This window comes from Babylonia areolata, chromosome 27, assembly GCF_041734735.1.
Source record: "Babylonia areolata isolate BAREFJ2019XMU chromosome 27, ASM4173473v1, whole genome shotgun sequence".
In the NCBI taxonomy this organism is placed as follows: domain Eukaryota; kingdom Metazoa; phylum Mollusca; class Gastropoda; order Neogastropoda; family Buccinidae; genus Babylonia; species Babylonia areolata.
The window spans coordinates 2,350,962-2,374,208 of record NC_134902.1 but is presented as its reverse complement, the minus strand read 5'-3'; the positions used below and the strand labels follow the sequence as shown (position 1 = coordinate 2,374,208).

Below are 23,247 nucleotides of genomic sequence, written 5' to 3'. Positions count from 1 at the left end.
TTGCATATAATTAGGCTTCATTTTTTATTTTTTCTGCCAATCCCAGAGGTGCAATACTGTTTTAAACAAGATGACTGGAAAGAACTGAATTTTTCCTATTTTTATGCCTAATTTGGTATCAAATGACAAAGTATTTGCAGAGAAAATGTCAATGTTAAAGTTTACCACGGACACACAGACTCACACACACACATCCGAACACCGGGTTAAAACATAGACTCACTTTGTTTACATAAGTGAGTCAAAAACAACACTACTTATAAGGTGCAGACGGGTGCAGCACTAGACTGTCACCTCAGTTTCTTGAGTTTTGATCCCTGTTTTTTTTTGGTCACATCTGGAGGGTTTAAGGATAGAGATCTCCCAAGTCAGCACATGCGCAGACCTGGTACCCGATCCCCCTTTGAGTGATACGCATGCAGAGGATCAAATATACACACTACAGATCATGTGATCCATGTCAGCGTTCAGTGGGTTATGGAAACAACAACACACCCAGCAATCACGCCCCTGAAAACAGAGTACGGCTGCCTACAAGGCCCAGTAAAAACACTGCCACATATAAAAGCCCACCTGTAAATAAGAGTGAATGTGGGAGTTGCAGCCCACGAGCAAATAAGAATAAGGCGCAAAACTCCCCTTACAGTGAGCTCTAAACACCTCCCATGAAACAACACACATAAAACAGTGCATAATGACATAGAACACTACATGAAGGCAGACAAGAAGTGACAACCAATACACACCAAGACAACAATACACACTGCAAACATGAGCCATCACACAATGGCACAAAAAAACCCCCAAAAAAAACCCACAGACATACAATAAGCCTTATACATGCCCAGCCCCAAATCCCACAAAGCACCCACTCCTCCCTCCCTCCCCTCCCCATTCAACTGACTGACCTTGGCTTCTGACCAATCAGCCGGTAGCCCACGTCCGCCAGGTGTGCAGGTATGATGTGACTGACAAACAGCAGGTAGTCGTGCACGTAACTGGAACACACACACACACACACACACACAAATCATTAGACAGGTGCTGCAAGTCTGGGTTCACTGAAACAATACAGGCAAAGTCTTGATGGCGAACATGTTGTTCCCAATGGTAACAACAACAAAATCAGGAAAGAGGACACTTCCTTCACAATCTATTTACAAACTGTTACTCATCTTGCTGCTCAGCCACAGCACCCACATTAGGTTGAAAGCATGTGTCCTTACTAAGCTGAGGTGGTAGATGATGATGATGGAGTCTCCCGTCGGTCCGACGGATGAGTAGGCAGGCAGGCTTATCTGTCGGTGTGTGTTTATTAATGCCAGAAAAACAGCCAGGACTCCACCCCCCTTCAGGACACCCTTCACAAGGCCAGACGGACCTCACACCCAGAGTAGCACCCCCACGAACACTACAACGTCACCCTCACAGAACCAGGCCCCGATCCCTGAACAACATGACCACATGGGTTCTGGCCACGATTGGCACTGTTTATGTCCGTGCACTGATGGAGTCTCCCATCGGACTGACGGATGAGTAGGCAGGCAGGCTTATCTGTCGGTGTGTGTCCTCATATGGGAGAAGAGGCCGATTCTGGATGCGCAGCACTTCCCACAGGTGTTGCAAGGGAAAACGTCTCCAGAAGTTGAACCCTGCTTCCTTCGCTCACACTTCTCCTTAAGCTCGTCGTTCCGACATTAGCCTGATTGCCTGACCAGCACAGGTGTGCAGTCCCTTCCCAACTCTCTTGCCTACCGACGCTCACAGTCCCACAGGTGCAGATACTGCCACGTGTAGGATGGCCTCGGCAGGTGCAGGTTTTTTCTTCAGAGCTCCGTGTCCTAGGGGGACTTCCAGCCAAGGATAAGAGCTCCCCCTGCCCTTTGGTCACCCTCTTCTGCCTTCACAGCTGTTGGGAAAGGTTTCCTCCTCCGCCTGGTCCAGTCGTTGAGAGACTTCACATGCGGCAGGTAGTACTGGGTTACATGGTACCAGTAGCAAGGGCTATGCCCCTGACCTGACCAGTAAAGGTGGTAGATGGCACAATGGTTAAGACATTCATCTGTCAATACAGTGTCCGTGAGGGTTCAATTCCCAGTCGCGCCCTTTCTCCCAAGTTTGACCGGAAAATCAAACTGAGGGCCTAGTCATTCAGACGATAAAACAAGGTCCGGTATGCAGCACTAATACAGCAAAGAGCACATCTCACCTGTTCCTTGTGAAGATCAGCTTTGGCCGTCGGAAGCAGGAATCCAGGGGCGTTCGCTTAAAGGAATCCAGCACTATGTTCTCTGTCACCCACAAACACAACACAATCGTATCCATCAGCTGTTTTAAAACATATCGGTAGTTTACAGTTTTTGTGGTGTGTGCAAGGGAATGTACAGGCATGGGCACGTGGAGAGAACAGCTGACAGTAGAGAATCATCTGTTCAATTCCAAGAAACTAGAAAAGATCACACACACACCCCCTCCGTCCCCTAAAAAAAACCTCCCAGATATGTGATAAGATCCTCCCCTATCCCCTCTAACCCCCATCTCCCCTCCACCAACCCCACCAACCCCCCCCAACTCCTAAAATCTCCCAGTAAAAAATCTCCCAGACACGTGAAAAGATCACACACCCCCATCTCCCCTCCACCAACCCCCCCCCCACTCCTAAAATCTCCCAGTAAAAAATCTCCCAGACATGTGAAAAGATCACACACCCCCATCTCCCCCCCACGCCCTACCCCGCCCCCCACCCCTAAAATCTCCCAGACATGTGAAAAGATCACACACCCCTATCTCCCCCCCCCCCCCCTAAAATCTCCCAGACATGTGAAAAGATCAACCCCGCCTACCTCCCCCCCCCCACCCCCAAATTTGTGTAAAGATCACACTCACCCAACCCCCCTCCCAGACAAATGCCAAAGGTCATACCAACCCATCTCCACCCCTCCCAGACACATGAAAAAGTTACCACTGACCCATCTTGCCCCAGGTGAAGGGGGTTGAGGCTGCCGTTGGTGGTGTGAAAATTTCCCCCTCTCCCCCCTCCCAGACACATGAAAAAGACCCCACCCAACTCCCAGACCCACACAAAAGGTTGCACTGACCCATCTCGCCCCAGGTGAATAGGATGAGGCTGCCATTGGTGGTGTGAAAACTTCCCCCCCCCCTCCCCCTCTTCCCACACCCATGCAAAAGGTCCCCCCACCCCTCCCAGACATGTGAAAAAGATCCTATAGACCCATCTCTCCCCAGGTGAAGGGGTTGAGGTTGCCAGTGTTGGTATGAAAAGATCGCCTACCCCCACCCACCCCAGACCCACACAAAAGATCGCCTACCCCCACCCACCCCAGACCCACACAAAAGGTCCCCACCCCCACCCACCCCAGACCCACACAAAAGGTCCCCACCCCCACCCACCCCAGACCCACACAAAAGGTCCCCACCCCCACCCACCCCAGACCCACACAAAAGGTCCCTACCCCCACCCACCCCAGACCCACACAAAAGGTCCCTACCCCCACCCACCCCAGACCCACACAAAAGATCACACAGACCCATCTCTCCCCAGGTGAAGGGGTTGAGGTTGCCGGTGGTGGTGTGGTAGACCATCAGCTGTCTGGGTCGGGCCAGGGCGGTGTACCAGGCCACAGTGATCATGACGTTGATGGGGATGTCCACCGGCACGATGTCCGCAAGGGCGCTGCACTCTCCCTTCATCGACCGCAGGATGCCCTTCCCCAGCTGCCCAGAGGGGGGAAACAAACAGGTCTAAACTTCATAACGTGTAATGTATATACATGTTAACTTAATATCCTCCCTAAAATGGAGCATGACTGCCAGCATGGCAGGTAAATACTGTCGTACATGTAAAAGCCCACTCGCGTATGTGACTGAATGTGGGAGTCACAACCCACAGAAGAACATCAACAACAACAAGAGGAAGAGGAAGAAGAAGAAGAAGAAGGAAGAAGAAACTTAACATATACAAGTAAACTTAATAATATGTACATGCCTTCCCCAAATCTGACCATCAGGAACAGTTGATGCAAAAACCAGAGGGACAGAACTGAACACACAATTCAATATATTCTTGCTTGCAGCGTTAAAATTCACTTATTCTTTTTCTTCTTTGTTTTCTTCTTCTTTTCTATTTCAGTATGCAGGGTGGGAGTGACTTGGTGTCTGAAACACTGAAGTGTGACAGTTGGTCCCTTCTTGTATTTCCTGAGAGTCAGTTTCAGGTTTTATCTGAAGTCATTTCTAAAGTCTTTAGAAATCAGACCAGCCTGTACATTAATACAGACTGCGAAATAATACTACTTGATAAATCATAAGCACATAGATATAAAAAATATATACCTGTCTATCAATTGATATATCTATCTATCCATCTATCTATCTATGAGTGTGTGTGTGTGTGTGTGTGTGTGTGTGTGTGTGTGTCTGTGTGTGTGTTCATAAATGAATATCCATATAATCTATTTATTCCCCAAGCGATTCCTACTATTGTGTTGACAAAGTGACAAAACACCAACAAAGACTTTGCTGAAGTTCTCCTTCTCCCCCACCCCTCCATCCCAACAACCCTCAGAACAAACCCTGCACTTCTCTCATCCTCCATTTTATCACTTACAATACAGACACAATCACCTGACAATGTCAAAAGTATCAAACAAAACGTCTTACAGCAATGCATAATCCACTGGGACCATTGTAATTGTCGATCCAGCCCTGAAAAAACAAACAAACAAACAAAAAAACAACAACATAACGAGCGAATATATTCACATATACACAGTTCAACAGCTGTTGTATTAGGCTATCATTCATATACACTGAAATGAAGACAGTAAATACTGGTCTGTAATAAACATTCCATGGTTACGTTTGTTTCATGTGTTGCCCATCCTGTTTCTGGTGTTGCTGACAGGAGACAAACACACAGTCACATGCTGGTCTGGTCTCTGGTGTTTTGGGCCATTTCTGGCTTCATACCTATCATTTATTTTCTTCTTTTTAATCCAATGATTAAAACAGAAAAAAAAATTAAAGAACTGTACCAGTTACTAAAAACCAGACTTTATAGCAATGATAACGTACATGTCATTGTCATTATCTATGTCCTCACTGTACAAAAGCAAAACAAAAATCTAATAATTCCTACATAAATATATATCAAAATAATTGTCTGTAAAATGCTGTGACCAGTTCCAATTCAACAACAAATCATTATCCAGTGTGTATCTGCCTCACTACGAATCACAGTCAGTGTTTGTGTCACAGACAAAAAACAAAACAAAAAAAAACCAAAAAAAATCTTCCAACCCGAAAACAGTCCCACACACTGCAACTCACAGCGAAGGGCTCTTTCCAGGTGGCGCCCACGATGGACGGCCTGACGACAGCGATGGGGAGATCGGAGCCCTGTGTAAGCAGCACCCACTCTGCCAGCTGCTTGGTGTAGGTGTAGGTGTTGGGCTTGTCCTTCAGCAGCTTCTTGGTGAACAACTCCAGCATGTCGTCATCCATCCACCTGGCACCGCGTACAGGGAGGGGGGTTGGGGGGGGGGGAGTGGTGTGTGGTCATATATGGCCATGTAAGAGTGTGTGTGTGTGTGTGTGTGTGTGTGTGTGTGTGTGTGTGTGTGTGTGTGTGTGGTGTGGTGTGGTGTGTGTGTGTGTGTGGTGTGTGTGTGGTGTGGTGTGTGTGTGTGGTGTGGTGTGGTATGTGTGTGTGTGTGTGTGTGTGTGTGTGTGTGTGTGTGTGTGTGTGTGTGTGTGTGTGAGTCTGTCTGTCTGTCAGTTTCTGCGTCTGTCTGTATGTGTGCTTGTCTGTTTCTGTGTGTGTGTGTGTGTCTGTCTGTCTGTGTCTGTGTGTGTTGTCTGTAGATGTGTGTGTCTGTACATTTATATATGTGCATGTCTGTGTGTATCTGTGGCTGTGTGCATTCATGTGTACAGACGTGTGAACACTCGTCAGTGTACCACTCCATCTGTTTCTCTCACACACACACACACACAAAAGAAGCTTCACCCATAACATTTTCTGGACATCATCAACACCAACAACAGCAATAATATCAGTCCTGTGTGTTTGAGCCTGATACAGCACACACACACGCACACGCACACACACACACACAAATAACTCACTCAAGCACGTCAATGATTTTCTGAGGCTCCACAGCTGGCTTGTAGATGGCTTCATTGATGTGGGAATGATCACAGTTGGCGTAGGCTGTTGACACGTGGACAAAAGCCTGCAAGAATGGGAGAACTGTTACATGGTTTGTGAAGGATCAAGTCCATGTGCATGTGCATGTGCAAGTGCACACACACACACACACACACACACACACACACACACACACAGTCACACACACAAACACAGAGTTACACACACACACACACATACAAACAAATGGACAAAAGCATGCAACAAGGGGAAAATTATAATTAAAAAAAAAATTGTGAAGGAACAAAATTATGTGCATTTGCATACACATTTACACACACATGCACAAGTTACATACTCACACACACCCACGCACACACCCACAGAGTAATATACCCACACACACACACACACACACACTCACAAACCTACACACACTGATGAAAGCCAGAAACAATGGGAACATGATAACAGTTTGTGAAGGAACAATCCTTTGTGCATCTGCACACACACATACACACAGAGTTCAATTAAAATATTTACAGTGCCATCTGTTTCCACTGGCAACATTCTATCTAATAACTGACATTCGTTTGAAAATAGTTCAAAGTTTAATGAGGAGCCCCATTGCCTTTCTGTTGTATTGTATTTGTAGTTGTATTTCTTTTTCATCACAACAGACCACTCTGTGTGAAATTCCGGTTGCTCTCCTCAGGGAGAGCGCATTGCTACACTGAGAGCGCCACCCTTTTTTTTTTTTTTGTATTTTTTCCTGTGTGCAGTTTTATTTGTTTTTCCTATCGAAGTGGATTTTTCTACAGAATTTTGCCAGGAACAACCCTTTTGTTGCCGTGGGTTCTTTTACATGCGCTAAATGCATGCTGCAAACGGGACCTTGGTTTAACGTCTCATCTGAATGACTAGCGTTCAAACAACCACTCAAGGTCTAGTGGAGGGGGAGAAAACATCGGCAGCCGAGCCATGATTCAAACCAGTGCGCTCAGATTCTCTTGCTTCCTAGGCGGACGTGTTACCTCTAGGCCATCACTCAACTTGACTGCTGACTGTTTTAGTTTCTTGTTTTATTTTCAATCTTTCTTTTCCTTATTCTATTTATTTATATACATATAATGATATATCTATTCATTCCATACTGAGGAAAAGAGGGAGGGGACAAGGTGTGATGAGATGAGAAAGGAGTGGGGTGGGAGGGGGCGGGGGGACGGTGGGGGGGATGCGGGGGGGTGGGGGGGGAAGGAGCAGATTTTTCTGTCTAAAATCACAATCATGGAGAGACATTCAACAAAAGAATGAACACAAATTCACACACCCACGCATCAAAACATACATACATGGACAGACAGACAGACAGACACACACACACAAACTCGAGCACACACACACACTCACACATAAACACACACACACATACACTCACACACACGCATACACTCACACACCCATACATCCAAATACACACACACATACACTCACACACACACATACACTCACACACCCATACATCCAAACACACACACACACACATACACTCACACACACACATACACTCACACAACCATACATCCAAACACACACACACATACAATCACTCTATACATGTAGAGACGCAAAGTGAGAAGAGGGGAGGGGGTGTGATTCACAGACACAAGCCTTTAAACTAAATGAGCACAATTACAAAACATTCACAAGCATACTTTTTTTTTTAATGAAAAAACAAGAAAACAAAACAAAAACATGCTTGTCTAACTCTTACAACTGATAACTCACTTGAAGGTGTTTAAATTTGCGACATAGACTGATCATCTTCTGCACAGCCACTATATTCATCTGCACTGCAACTCTGGAAAAAACAAATAAATGAAATTAAGAAATATAAACATAAAAAAGAGTTCAGGTCCTTGACGGATATATATATATATATATATATATATATGTATGTATGTATCTAACAAACAAAACACACACACACAAAGAAAACAAAGGCAGCATTACAGCAGCCATGAAAGATCAGTCATGAAAAATATCACACGATTCCTCAAACTAAAGAATCATGGAAAAAACACAAAAAAACCCAAAAAATCATCAAACAATGAAGTTGTATACCATACTTTTACTTAGGCCTACAATGCCATGCAGAGCATATGGTGTACCACCCCCCTCGCCCCCTGTCTTTGAAACAAATCCTAATCAAGGCACAGATATGACACACATAGTGCATAAGGCGTACCAAAAATCAACAAATGAAGATTATAATCCAAATGTGAAACTGACAAATGTGGTGAGATGAAACATGAGCCGAAGAACATTCCAAAAGGGCACAAGCAGAGAAAAACAATGAAAATGACCAGGTAAATTTGACAGTAAACAGTCAATCTACATCTTTGACAAAATAGCTCAAGTCATACTGGTTCACCGAAACTTCCTCTTCGTCTGCAGAAAGCCCAGAGAAATTGCAGTAAACACACACACACACACACAATCTGTAACAATGTATGCACACACATACATGTTCACAAACACACACTAAACACAGCACCAACAAAGTCATCTTCCAATTCATATCCATCAAATAACCCACAATTAACAACCTAAAAAAAAAAAAAAACCCCCCCCAAAAAACAACAAAAAAAGCATGCTTCAATCTGCTACTATTAACTCTTTCGTTAGTTAACTGCTCTATATCCAGTTCATAATAAACACCATGCTATTCGTAGTAAAGATCAGGCCACTTAATAAAGCTCACGCTATTTGTGATAAACATCATGCTGTGCAATTTCCCTATCAGCTCCACAAAACAGGGCCATCATTCACTATCAGTCAACACCATTATCATATATGTCATTGGCATCATTGGCAATCAGTCCACACTACATGTCACTGACATCCAGTGCCATCGTAACACCACGTGTGTGATAAAGGTGCCGTGAATGACGTCACCTTGTGTTACTCATTCACTGTACATAATCCCTGATGATAAAAGGTGTAAGTATTACAAGGTCTCCAGAGAACAGGGTGCTGAGTACTGTACCGTACTCCAGGCACTTAAATTAAGCTACTGACGGCGTATCTTGCTAATTAGGTTTCACCTTCTGTTCTCTTTTTTTTTCCCCCCTCCCATGTTTTCACAGCCAAAAAAAAACATGACTGAGCGGTATGTATGTATGCCTGCGCTCTGTTGCAGACTGCTCATGCTGAATAATGACAAACAGCTGTAGTGGTAAGCCTTCAGGACATGCTGAACAACGCAAAATGAAATATACCTGTCACATAAAAAACACACAGTTCAAGGATGTATACTCTTAAGCACACACACACAATTTCCTCTCCTTTCCCAGAGTCTACACTCACTTCAGTTACATACAGTGATATACAGACATAAATTAATGACCAACTAATATGCACAAAAAAAAGGGAAAAACTAAACACTGATGACACATAAGGGAAACAGGAGGAGTTGGTATTATACTCCATGTTTTGTGTTAAATATACTTACCATGTCAAACTGATGCAAACTAGGCCTATTGGTTTGCTCTGCTTGGCCAAATTTCGCGTGGCTAACAGTGAAAAGACGGGCCCAGCCACTCTCAGCCAATCAAACGCCTCTAAAAACTATAAGCGCTTAATCATTCCTTTGGCCATGGCTCTCCACGCCATCTTGTCAGGTTTACGCTCTGTCTCGTCTTACACTTTTTTCGGCTATTCAGCGTATAGCCATCAGAGCCATCAGTGTAGTGAATTCATATCCTTTATGTCAAGGGCTAGGCACAGGTAGGCAGGGCCTAATCCTCTTCTGCCATTTAAACCATCCCCAACAAAAACCAGGTACCATCCCCAACAAAAAACCAGGTACCATCCCCAACAAAAACCAGGTACCATCCCCAACATAAACCAGGTACCCATTCCCACCTGGGAGGAGCGAGGAAAACCAGAGTAAAGCGCCCCTCCCCCCAGGACACAACACCATGCGGAAACACAGCCCCGAAATCTTTTTGCTGGTGAACACTGGATCAGAGTCTGACACCTGACCCTGTCCGCTACGACATCTTCAAAGAGGGAGGTACAAGACACCAGCCATTTAACTCTTTCACTGCCATTGGCGACTCTAGTGACTTGAAGTAGGTGCTAATGCGGCGATAGCCTTGAGATGGCCTTAGTGGTCTGCGAGGCTCTAAGCACCATAATTTGATTTGATTTGATTTGTTGACTGAACAGTGCACTGCCATACTAGGTGACTTAAGTCAACATTATGGGGTCATGTTAAAAGGACTGTGTTTCACATTGCAACAAAGCATGACAGCTGCAGCCAGTTTCCTGCGTAACTGAACAATGACAAACCTTCACTCCCTGACCCAGTTTGAAATGAACAAGTCCATTGTGTTACTTGTACGTGAGGCTAAGCCTGTGACCGAGAGCTCTGAGTTAAAAAAAAAAAATTTGGCCCTGGGGCGCGTTCATCGCACAGAAACTTGGCGGTGAAAGAGTTAAAGAAAAAAGTATCCACTCTGGGAGGGACGCTCTCTCAGTCTGGCTCCACGACTAAGCCATTATTGTCATCAGTAGGGGGGGCTTAGTAGGTGGTGTCCAAAGAATGTTGTGTCAGAACAGGCACTACCGAACACCATCGAAGTGACTCAGCAGCAGTGCAGGGTCTCCTCTGGTGTGTAGCCGCCTGGCGACAAAACAACGATGATTCCTTGTGGACTGCCGGCACTGGGACTGTGACGGACGAACACTGGTGTGGCTATGTATGGGGGACTCTGAATAAATGTGTGGGAGTAATGCCACTGAAACGGTGCAGATGATGGGGCAGCAAAAAAGAAAAGAAAAGAAAAGCATCCTCCCCACATGTACCTGAGTGTTTCATCAAATCTGACGGTGGCGGCGCTGTGGAAGACGAGGTGAACTCCGTCCTCCAGCATGTGTCGGTCCTCCTCTGAGATCCCCAGGTCCGGCAACATGATGTCCCCGCTCACCGCCACCACCTTCCTCTCAAAGTCCGGCTGCTCCCTCCGCAGTCTGTCAAACAGCTGAAACAGGTACATCAAAGGGAGGTTATTTATCTATCCACCACCTTCCTCTCAAAGTCCGGCTGCTCCCTCCGCAGTCTGTCAAACAGCTGAAACACGTACATCAAAGGGAGGTTATTTATTTATCTATCCACCACCTTCCTCTCAAAGTCCGGCTGCTCCCTCCGCAGTCTGTCAAACAGCTGAAACACGTACATCAAAGGGAGGTTATTTATTTATCTATCCACCACCTTCCTCTCAAAGTCCGGGTCTTCCAAGACGTACGTTCATCAAAGGGAGATTATTCATTTAGTTCTAAAGGAAAGACTTTAAAATTTATTTTCTTTTAATTAAATTTGTGAAAAAAATATGGACTTGACTTTTACTTATTTCTAAATAAAAGACTCCTTCTCTTTATTAGATCAGCAATGGAAATATGGACTTGATTTTTTAGTATTTATGAATTAAAACAATTACATGAATGTAACATGTTAACATTGTACAATTTTATGAACAAAGAATATACATATCAGATCATGAATCTTAAGTTTACACATGTTAACATGTCATTTGATATTTGTTCTCAATCAGTTATCAGTCCAAAAGACTCATTCCATTATACTTATTGCTTTCATATCAAACACACCAGACACAGTGCCATCCTATAAAGGGAGGTTACCATTAATGGAGAAATCAACAGTTATCAAATAATGATTAGACTGTGTTTGAAGAAAGTTACAGTCGTTACTGTCCTTGATACAGAACACAGAGTGACAATAACATGTGGATTTTTTCTTACTGGATCCATTCACAGTTGTCAGTATACTGCACTGACCATGTTTCATTCTATGGACTGGTTTTATCATTCATTTCATTCATTCATTGTCATTATTTCTTTAAAAATTCATTGTTTCTTTTTTAATGGGGAATTTGCACAGTTTGGATCACTGGACACAGGAAGTGCTGTTGGAGCTTGTGCTGTGTTAAACATTTGTCTGTGACTTTCTATTTTAAGTGAATTATCAAACCGTGTTGTTCTGTGGATAAAATGCCTTTCTTTTCTCCCACCCCCCTCCCCCCACACACCCACCACCTCCTCTTTTTTCTATTCACTTTTTTTTATCTTCCAAAAACATATTGATCAACAATGTCTCATTTAGAGAACTATAATAAAGTATTTTTGTATTGATCATTGTGTGTGTGTGTGTGTGTGTGTGTGTGTACGTAAACTGAAGCCTGACTGAACAACACAGGAAGTGAATAATGAGTGCCTAAAGGCAGTTCTCTGTCTGTTGTGCAAATGACTCCGTGTCTGTAAAGAGCTAGGTCCATGACTGAGGGACGACACAAGTATCTGTATCAATCAATCAATGCAGCTTAGCATACATACAGACACATATATATATATTGGAGTGATGGCCTAGAGGTAAGGCATCTGCCTTGGAAGCGAGAGAATCTGAGCATGCTGGTTCGAATCACGGCTCAGCCGCCGATATTTTCTCCCCCTCCACTAGACCTTGAGTGGTGGTCTGGACGCTAGTCATTCGGATGAGACGATAAACCGAGGTCCCGTGTGCAGCATGCACTTAGCGCACGTAAAAGAAGCCACGGCAACAAAAGGGTTGTTCCTGGCAAAATTCTGTAGAAAAATCCACTTCGATAGGAAAAACAAATAAAACTGCACGCAGTAAAAAATACCAAAAAAATGGGTGGCACTGTGGTGTAGCGATGCGCTCTCCCTGGGGAGAGCAGCCCGAATTTCACACAGAGAAATCTGTTGTGATAAAAAGAAATATAAAATACAAAAAATACAAAAAAATTGAGAGATATGGACTCTTCCAGACAGAGTATAAAAGCCGTATCATCTTCTTCTTCTGCGTTCGTGGGCTGCAACTCCCACGTTCACTCGCATATACGCGAGTGGGCTTTTACGTGCATGACCGTTTTTACCCCACCATGTAGGCAGCCATACTCCGCTTTCGGGGGTGTGCATGCTGGGTATGTTCTTGTTTCCATAACCCACCGAACACCGACATGGATTACGGGATCTTTAACGTGCGTATTTGATCTTCTGCTTGCGTATACACACGAAGGGGGTTCAGGCACTAGCAGGTCTGCACATATGTTGACCTGTGAGATCGTAAAAATCTCCACCCTTTACCCACCAGGCGCCGTCACCGCGATTCGAACCCGGGACCCTCAGATTGAAAGTCCCACGCTTTAACCACTTGGCTATTGCGCCCGTCTAAAAGCCGTATCAAATGTGATGCCAAAGGGTTAAATAGACTGACGTCTTTGTACACTTTTATCTGGGAATGCAACGCTGTCATAAACTTGCTAAACAAACAGTAAAATGTCAGTTTAAAAGTAAAACTGGTGTCAGTGAAGATGAGAATACTTTGTACAGTTTTATCTGGGAATGCAACGCTGTCATAAACTTGCTAAACAAACAGTAAAATGTCAGTTTAAAAGTAAAACTGGTGTCAGTGAAGATGAGAATACTTTGTACAGTTTTATCTGGGAATGCAACGCTGTCATAAACTTGCTAAACAAACAGTAAAATGTCAGTTTAAAAGTAAAACTGGTGTCAGTGAAGATGAGAATACTTTGTACAGTTTTATCTGGGAAAGCAACGCTGTCATAAACTTGCTAAACAAACAGTAAAATGTCAGTTTAAAAGTAAAACTGGTGTCAGTGAAGATGAGAATACTTTGTACAGTTTTATCTGGGAAAGCAACGCTGTCATAAACTTGCTAAACAAACAGTAAAATGTCAGTTTAAAAGTAAAACTGGTGTCAGTGAAGATGAGAATACTTTGTACAGTTTTATCTGGGAATGCAACGCTGTCATAAACTTGCTAAACAAACAGTAAAATGTCAGTTTAAAAGTAAAACTGGTGTCAGTGAAGATGAGAATACTTTGTACACTTTTATCTGGGAATGCAACGCTGTCATAAACTTGCTAAACAAACAGTAAAATGTCAGTTTAAAAGTAAAACTGGTGTCAGTGAAGATGAGAATACTTTGTACAGTTTTATCTGGGAATGCAACGCTGTCATAAACTTGCTAAACAAACAGTAAAAAGTAAAACTGGTGTCAGTGAAGATGAGAATACTTTGCTGCACTGGAGTCTGGACTGAAACACGAAATACTCTGCATGTGTGTGTGTGTGTGTGTGTATATGTGTGTGTGTGTGTGTGTGTGTGTGTGTGTGTGTGTGTGTACAGATATTTCCATACACAGCTAATATGAGTGTGTGCACACATACACACATGTGCAAGAGTGACAGGATTTTATTTTTAAAAAACAAAAATAAATAATAAAAAATAAATTTAAAAAATCAACCGCAACAAAAAACAAGTGGATCTGATGGGAAGTGTGTATTGACCTTCAAATTCAGCTTTTCAATTTTTTGTTTCACTGGTTCTGACTAGTCACATTCAGCTCAACAGTTTTGTTTCGAAACAGAACTTAACATTGTCAATATCATTGCTGAAAACCCCAAAATCAGAAACAAAGTAGCAAATGCAACAACAGACAATGACAAGAATGGATAAAAAACAAAAACAAACCATGAACAGAAAGAAAGGAAGGATAGCAAGGGAATAATCTGAATAAACAACCAACGTCTTTTTTTTCATTTTATCCTGGACACAGTGTCCAAATACTTTTCATTTTATCCTGGACACGGTGTCCAAATACTTTTCATTTTATACTGGACACGGTGTCCAAATACTTTTCATTTTATCCTGGACACAGTGTCCAAATACTTTTCATTTTATCCTGGACACGGTGTCCAAATACTTTTCATTTTATCCTGGACACACTGTCCAAATACTTTTCATTTTATCCTGTTATACTGGACACAGTGTCCAAATCACCTCACCTCACCTCTCCCGTAGTCTGGGTTCAGACCGTTGGGGCACCGCTGCTGACCTGGCCACCACTCCTCTCCACGGTTTTCTGATTTCCTCAGGGCGTCACCGAGCGTCAAGCCTGTCCACCCCCGGATGTTGTCTTCCCATCTCTTCTTCTGCCGTCCTCTCCTTCTGCCTCCTTGTACGGTGCCTTGCAGGAACGTTTTGGCAAGACCAGATGATCGGGAGATGTGTCCATACCATCTAAGTTTGCGTTTTTTCACTATGGACAGAAGGTCTTCGTAGGGTCCAATACTTTGCTGGATTCTGTTCTTCACTTCCGTGTTAGTGATGTGGTCTCTGTAGGAGATGCCAAGTAGTCTACGAAAGCATCTCATCTCGACAGCTTGGATTCTTCTCTCGATGTCTGCAGTCAGGGTCCAAGTCTCGCAGGCGTAGAGCAATATTGATATAACCAGGGAACGCATCAGTCTGATTTTTGAGCTGAGAGCGATGTTTTTGTTGTTCCAGATGGTGTTCAGCTTGTTGAGTGCCGTTGTTGTTTGGGCAATTCTCGAGAGTACTTCTGGTTTAGATCCTTCATCTGACACGATTGCTCCCAGATATTTGAAGCTGTGGACTGTTTTAAGCTTTTCGTCGTTGACTTTGATGTCAATGCTGATGCCGTTGGTGTTGTTAGTCATCAGTTTGGTTTTCTCCGCACTGATTTGCATTCCATACGATGTGGAGGCTTTGTCTAGATGTTTGACCAGGCTTGCCAGTTCTTCTTCTTTTCCAGCCAGTCCATCAATGTCGTCGGCAAAACGTAGGTTTGTGATTGTTCTGCCGCCTATGCTGACTGTTCCTACATGCTCTTCCAGTGCGTCAGTCATTATTCTTTCTAAGAAGATGTTGAAGAGTGTTGGGGAGAGTAGGCAGCCTTGTCTCACTCCGACTGTGGTTCTGAACCAGTCCCCGATGCTATTGTTGAGGTAGACGGCGCTGGTGGCTTTGTCATAGAGGTGCTGTATCAGTCTAATCAGGTTGGCGTTGATGTTGTACAGATTCATGGTAGCCCACAAAGCTGCATGCCAGACCCTGTCAAATGCCTTCTTAAAATCAATGAAGACATGGTAGAAGTGTCCAAATACTTTTCATTTTATCCTGGACACGGTGTCCAAATACTTTTCATTTTATCCTGGACACGGTGTCCAAATACTTTTCATTTTATCCTGGACACAGTGTCCAAATACTTTTCATTTTATCCTGGACACAGTGTCCAAATACTTTTCATTTTATCCTGGACACGGTGTCCAAATACAAGGGCCACTTAAGCCTGAGTGCTCCATCAGTCCATGCCCTAGTGGCTGATTACAGTCCAAATTCCCCACTGCCACGTCACCCGCTCCAACAGGCAACATTCCGACAGCCACTCTACCATAGGCATTCACTGTCCCAGCCAGGGCACTGGCATGCTCAGTGTGCATGATAATGATGCTTGCATGGGCCAGAGTGGGTGAAGTTCAAGGCTTCTGATGGAAGGAGCTAACGCTGACTACTCACTTGTCAATGATTAAATCGCTATTTTTATGGCCGCACTTTTCGTCAGAGATGGACAGTCATAGGGCAATTACCTTGGGCAATTTTCATAGGTTCACGATGATTCTTAATTCCTACAAGTGTTATTACAAATCTGTTTGGCTCTATAAATCTAAGTATATTCATATTATCATCCTCAAATTTAATCTATGTCAACACACACACATATATCATTATATGTAATACATATAATGTGTGTGTGTGCGTGTGTGTGTGTGTGCACGCGCATGTGGATTATGCATCAATGCTAGCATTCTGCTCTGTACAAAGAGAAGCAATTTCATTCCTACCTCTAGTTTCTTTTAACTGTAAAGTGAAGACTATAAAATGTATCAGAAAAACAAACAACAGTCATACGGTTCAAATACATGACATAAAGACAAGTTAAAAATACTATTAAAAAAACCAACAACTCCAAACCAACCAACCCAGTGGCAGCTGCCACACAAAATAATGGAATATGAATGTATACGTGTCATGTTTTGTTGTTGTTTTTTTAAATGCCTATGCATAGACCTTCCACACCTTTCCAAATACATTTTGTTATAAGCCATGCAAAGTGTGTGTGTATGTGTGTGTGTGTGTGTGTGTGTGTGTGTGTGTGTAATTAACCCAGTAATGTAATACGCATAATCTTTGAATCTGTTTTATGCTTTTGTGCGTTAAATCATTATTATTTTTTTCTTCTTCATCTTGTATTATTGTAAGTTATTGCATGTGTGTATGTGTTTTATGTTTATTGTGAAGCGCTTTGAGCTCCCTTTGAGGGAGGAAAGCGTTCAACAAGTATTCATAATTACCATCATTATAAAAAAAAAAAAAATTGGAGTGAAAAAATCACCCCAATCATCTGTTTAAAAAAAAAAAAAAAAAAAAATCACACCAAAGAAAAACACATACCACTCTTTCTCCGCCTCAACTCCCACCAAAAAAAAAAAAAAAAAAGGCATACAGGAGGAAAACGTCTTCATCATCATTAAATCAAAGGAGAAAAACAAACATATGGAGGAAAACGTCTTCACCATCATTAAATCAAAAGAAAAAAGAAAAAAAGAAAAAAAAAAGTAACAAAATGAAAACCAGTGAAATCTGGAAAAATCACGTTTCAACAACAACAACACATGGAAATCAACATCCTCTGATATAACAGTAGTGATAAACATATCTACTGATACTGTGTTAAAAAAAACCCAAAAAAACTGTGTCATAAGTCAAGGTTGATAAAAGAGTTGTATCACTGTGTCAGAAACTGGTGAATCTACAAGTATATTTGTAGGGCAGTCAACAGGCACACGGTATGGAAGGAGAAAAATAATAAAAATAATAATAATGGTATTTACATAGCGCTGAATCTTGTGCAGAGACAAATCAAACCACTTTCGCACCAGTCATTCACACGCATGCATAACTCTAAAACTGTAGAAACTTAAGACAAGGGCAGGCAGGCAAGGGAGGTTTTTTTGGAAAGAGGTGGGTTTTAAGGCCAGACTTGAAAGAGCCGAGTGTGGAGACCTGACAAAGCGAAAGAGGAAAACAGCAAAAATACTGACTTTGTAGCATGAAGAAGAGAAGACAACGTCACTCGTTCAAGATTTGGTTATAAATATTGGGATCTATCTGCTTTCCTCATATTCATTTCTAGCTGGCCCCTGGGAGTGAGGGCACTGGGCTCCATTCCTGCAAGGACTGCGTTTTTAAAATCTTATTCCTTCCCTCACAATGTGTTCAGGGTTTTAGCATGGGACTTGTGGCCTTTGGATACGCACTTTACTCTGATTTTACTCACTCCACCTGGTGTGTGAATGGGGACCTGATTTGGGTCAGGGAAGGTTAAAACAGCTGAAGGAGAGGACCAGGCCAAGCCTTGGACACAATCTGAATTTATTGTCCATATGGCCCTTAAAGCTTGTGGGACCTCTAAGATAATGGGTTTGAAGTTTATCCTTTTTTATTCAATACTTCTTCTCCTCCTTCTGCATTCACTCGTATGCACACAAGTGGGCTTTTACGTGTATGACCGTTTTTACCCCGCCATGTAGGTAGCCATACTCTGTTTTCGGGAGTGTGCATGCTGGGTATGTTCTTGTTTCCATAACCCACCGAACGCTGACATGGATTACAGGATCCTTAATGTGCGTATTTGATCTTCTGCTTGCGTATACACACAAAGGGGGTTCAGGCACTAGCAGGTCTGCACATATGTTGACCTGGGAGATCGTAAAAATCTCCACCCTTTACCCACCAGGCGCCGTCACCGTCATTCGAACCCGGGACCCTCAGATTGACAGTCCAACGCTTTAACCACTCGGCTATACTATAGTAGCCTCTACAATGACAATACCTGGATATAGCCCTTAAAGCTTGTGGGACCTCTAAGATAATCCGTTTTAAGTTTATTCTTTTTTATTCAATACTATAGTAGCCTCTACAATGACAAGACCTTGATATAGCCCTTAAAGCTTGTGGGACCTATAAGATAATGGGTTTTAAGTTTATCCTTTTTTGACTCACTTGTGTAAACAAAGTGAGTCTATGTTTTAACCCGGTGTTCGGTTGTCTCTGTGTGTGTGTGTGTGTGTGTGTGTGTGTGTGTGTGTGTCCGTGGTAAACTTTAACACTGACATTTTCTCTGCAACTCTGCACCAAATTTGGCATAAAAATAGGAAAAATTCAGTTCTTTCCAGTCATCCTGTTTAAAACAATATCGCACCTCTGGGATGGGCACAAAAAAAAAAAAGAATGAAGCCTAATTATATGCAAACTGCATTTACTGTTATATTAATATTTTTTGTATTCTCTAAACTTGGCACTTTGATCTGATATTCTGACCCAACAACTAGAGCAGTCATTTTTTTCATTTTTTGTTCAAACAGGAAATTCTTTTGTAAAGCATGGAAGTTTTATTTATTTGCAAACGTTTTGGTGCAGATAGTAAAAAAAGGGAAATTACTCTGTAATTAATGCTAGGGGAGTTAATTTGCTTTAAACTGATCTTTCTCATCTTAAACATTACATTCTGAAATTATACTCAATACATAAAAAGCTTTGATTTTTTTAAAAGTGTATCACAAGTGAGTCTTGAAGGCCTTGCCTCTCTTGTTATTCAATACTATAGTAGCCTCTCCAATGACAAGACCTTGATATGGCCCTTAAAGCTTGTGGGACCGATAAGATAATCCGTTTTAAGTTTATCCTTTTTTATTTTTTTATTCAATACTATAGTAGCCTCTACAATGACAAGACCTTGATATAGCTCTGAAAGCTTGTGGAACCTCTAAGATAATCCGTTTTAAGTTTATCCTTTCTTATTCAATACTATAGAAGCCTCTACAATGACAAGACCTTGATATGGCCCTTAAAGCTTGTGGGACCTCTAACTTGTCTAAGATAATCCATTTTAAGTTTATCCTTTTTTATTCAATACTATAGTAGCCTCTACGATGACAAGACCTTGATTAGCCCTTAAAGCTTGTTGGACCTATAAGATAATCTGTTTTCAGTGTATCCTTTTTTATTTAATACTATAGTAACCTCTACAATGACAAGACCTTGACATGGCCCTTAAAGGTTGTGGGACCTTAAAGACGACCTGTTTTTTAAGTTTAATCTTTTTCAAAATTTATTTTTTATCTAATACCATAAAGCAGCCTCTACAAGGCCAAGACCATGCCTGGTGGTGTGGCTGATTGCCATTTGGATGAGATGATATGAAAATCACATACACAGCGTGCACTCAAAGAACCTGTGGCTACACTTAAGTTGTCACGGGCTAGATTTTGTAGATAAATTCCACTCTGACAAAGACGGGCAGTAATTATGCGACACAAGTTAAGAAAGAAAGAGAGAGAGAAAAAGAATTGTAAAACGAGCAGCACAAATTACAGCACTCTACCCAGGGAGAGCAGCCTGATTGCACACAGTCACTGAAGCAGAACATGCTCCAGACTCAAGAAGAAAATCTGAGCTCCTTTTTGTATGCCCTGGTTTTCATGAAAGCAGCATTACTTACTGCCTCATTCACCAAGAGCAAACTAGCTTAAATATGTAATGAGTGACTACACATTATGATTATTATCATGAAAATGTACTTCAAAAACAAAATGAAACTTTTGATAAACTGTTGGAAAATCAAAAACATACAACTGCAATCACAAGACACAGTACTGAGTGAGAAGCAATCATACACATGAAAACATAGCTTTTCAATCACAACATTTAAATTTTATCCAGTGACAATATGGATCAGCATGGTATAGATAGATAAAAGCTCTTCAAATCTAGATAAATTCTGAAATGTGCACACAAAATATCAGCAGAAAGTGAAACCATGTTATCCAGTGCCACAGTAGTGCAATGCAAACTGATATGAAAAGTGAACCAAACTTGTTTGACCACTTGGTGACAAGATCTAAAGATATCAGTCACACTAACAGAATGCTAAATACTGAATCAGCAATAGACCAGATAACATATATGAGGCTGAAGGTTTTTATATCCGAGTCCACAATTACTTCACTCGACAACAGATCTATGTAAGTCATCATTTTTTTTATCTGCTGTGTCTTCTGTGCCACTTATTCACTTCACACTGCTGAGTGTCACTGACCTTCACACAACCACGCCACATTTTATTCTGTCACAGTCAAAATGTCAGCGGTCTATAAATGTGTATAAGAAACTCATATCGATACACATTAAAGGATATATATGAGAAGACCTAGTTCTGTGATACAGATTCACACACACACACACACACACAGATGCACAAACACACACACAAACATGCATAAACAATGACACACTTTAACACACACACACACACACACACACGCACACACACACACACACACACAGAGCCAGTATTTTCATTCTAACTCCTGACGATGAGTTACATTGTAAAATCACACCTGGAACATCCGGTGGCAATGTACTTTGTATGTGTCTCAGTATCAGTAATGACCTGAACTTATTTCTATACAAATTCACTGCAACAATCAAAACATGACATGTGCAACCATTAATGAAAATTGCATGAAAAGCAGCACTACAGTACAGCAGCACCTTCTATCACAAAAAGTATTTATATAAAATAAATGAAATATTTGGAATTTAAAAATATATTAAATAAGTGAAAGTTCACAAGTTATTATGCTTCACAGTAATGATATGTATACTATAAATACCATACTTGAATATATAAATAATAAGTCAAAGTTCAAACTGCTTCATAGTAATGGTATGTATACCATCAATATCATACATGAACTGATAAAACAATATTTTGGGAAACTACCAATATTTTTATCTGCAGAACACTAATCATACAGTACATACTTCTGTCATAGTTTCCATAATCATAAATATCAAAATACTATCTGCTTTTAAGATTAAATGAGGTTACAAGAGTAAACAGTCAAAGGAATCAGAAACGGAATGATAAATTTTGCCATTTATTATATCCAATATACTGTGTGTGGGAAAAAACAAACAATACACACACATGCGCACAAGCGCAACCATACACACACACACACATACACACAACTGCAAGAATTGCAATGATCTGTCACTATCACTTTGAGGGAGGCAATAATGCTTGGGGAACTGAAGTTCTAAAACAAACACAGCAGTGCATTCTTTATTCACTTGGTGTTGGGTGGTTGCAAGAAGAACTGATTTTACTGAGCTGTCACCAGAATGATGAACTGCTGTCTTGAGAGAATTAAATGCTCTCATCCTTCCTGCACTTACTATCTGTATGACAATGTGGGTAATGTATACAATACACAGATGATATAAATATATACACCAACAATATATTCAGAGTTTAGGTTTGGTTCAAGACACCAATGGGTCATTTGACCAGTTCCCCACAATCACAAAAGGTCATTTTCAAAATTAATAGGTTGGGTAAACCACAATCCCCATTTCCCTACCCCCCTCAAAAATTTGTTACTGACTTTGTACTTTGTCCATCACACTCATTAGCATGTTAGAGAGAGAGAGACAGAGAGAGAGAGAGACAGAGAGACAGACAGAGACAAAGAAAGAGAGAGAGAGGCAGACAGAGAGAGAGAGAGAAAGACAGACAGACAGACAGGCAGACAGAGACAGAGAAAGAGAGAGAGAGAGAGAGAGAGAGAGAGAGAGAGAGAGAGAGAATATGTGTGTGTGTGTGTGTGTGTGTGTGTGTGTGTGTGTGACACTGACAGTTCGCAATATGCAAACAATGATGTCGTTGTGTAAATGTGTATATATATATATCGTTTTGCTACTCGGCTCAGTTAAACTACAAGTTTTTCCATTAAAAAAAAAAATTCACTAAGTTCATCTGCTCAATGTCAAACTGCATAGCAACTACAGTAACTGATTTGTGATGATGACCCAGGAGAATAAGAGGAATCCATAAACGCCCTTGTACCAGGACTGATTTTACTAAAAATTAATGTCAAATGACTGACGAGCTGCCATATCAATGGGCATTTCAAATTTGTATGCATCAATGACCGATGACCAACCTGAACCCTAAACCCTGTACATTTCGTATGTGAATAATACATACAATGTGTTATAAATCATAACTTGTGAGTTATTTG

General features: G+C 41.9%; 1 protein-coding gene across 1 annotated transcript in view; it reads right to left on the bottom strand.

Moving 5' to 3' along the window:
- The window catches only part of LOC143301390 (fatty acyl-CoA reductase 1-like), a 30,903-nt gene that overhangs the window by 6,819 nt on the left and 837 nt on the right, over positions 1–23,247 (bottom strand). Inside the window, exons 2-9 of the mRNA XM_076615634.1 lie at positions 11,042–11,217; positions 7,958–8,030; positions 6,148–6,254; positions 5,350–5,527; positions 4,681–4,725; positions 3,549–3,735; positions 2,210–2,291; positions 909–998 (exon numbers count right to left, since the gene is read on the bottom strand). Of these exons, the coding sequence (XP_076471749.1) occupies positions 909–998; positions 2,210–2,291; positions 3,549–3,735; positions 4,681–4,725; positions 5,350–5,527; positions 6,148–6,254; positions 7,958–8,030; positions 11,042–11,217 (938 nt within the window). The remainder of the gene's footprint in view (positions 1–908; positions 999–2,209; positions 2,292–3,548; positions 3,736–4,680; positions 4,726–5,349; positions 5,528–6,147; positions 6,255–7,957; positions 8,031–11,041; positions 11,218–23,247) is intronic.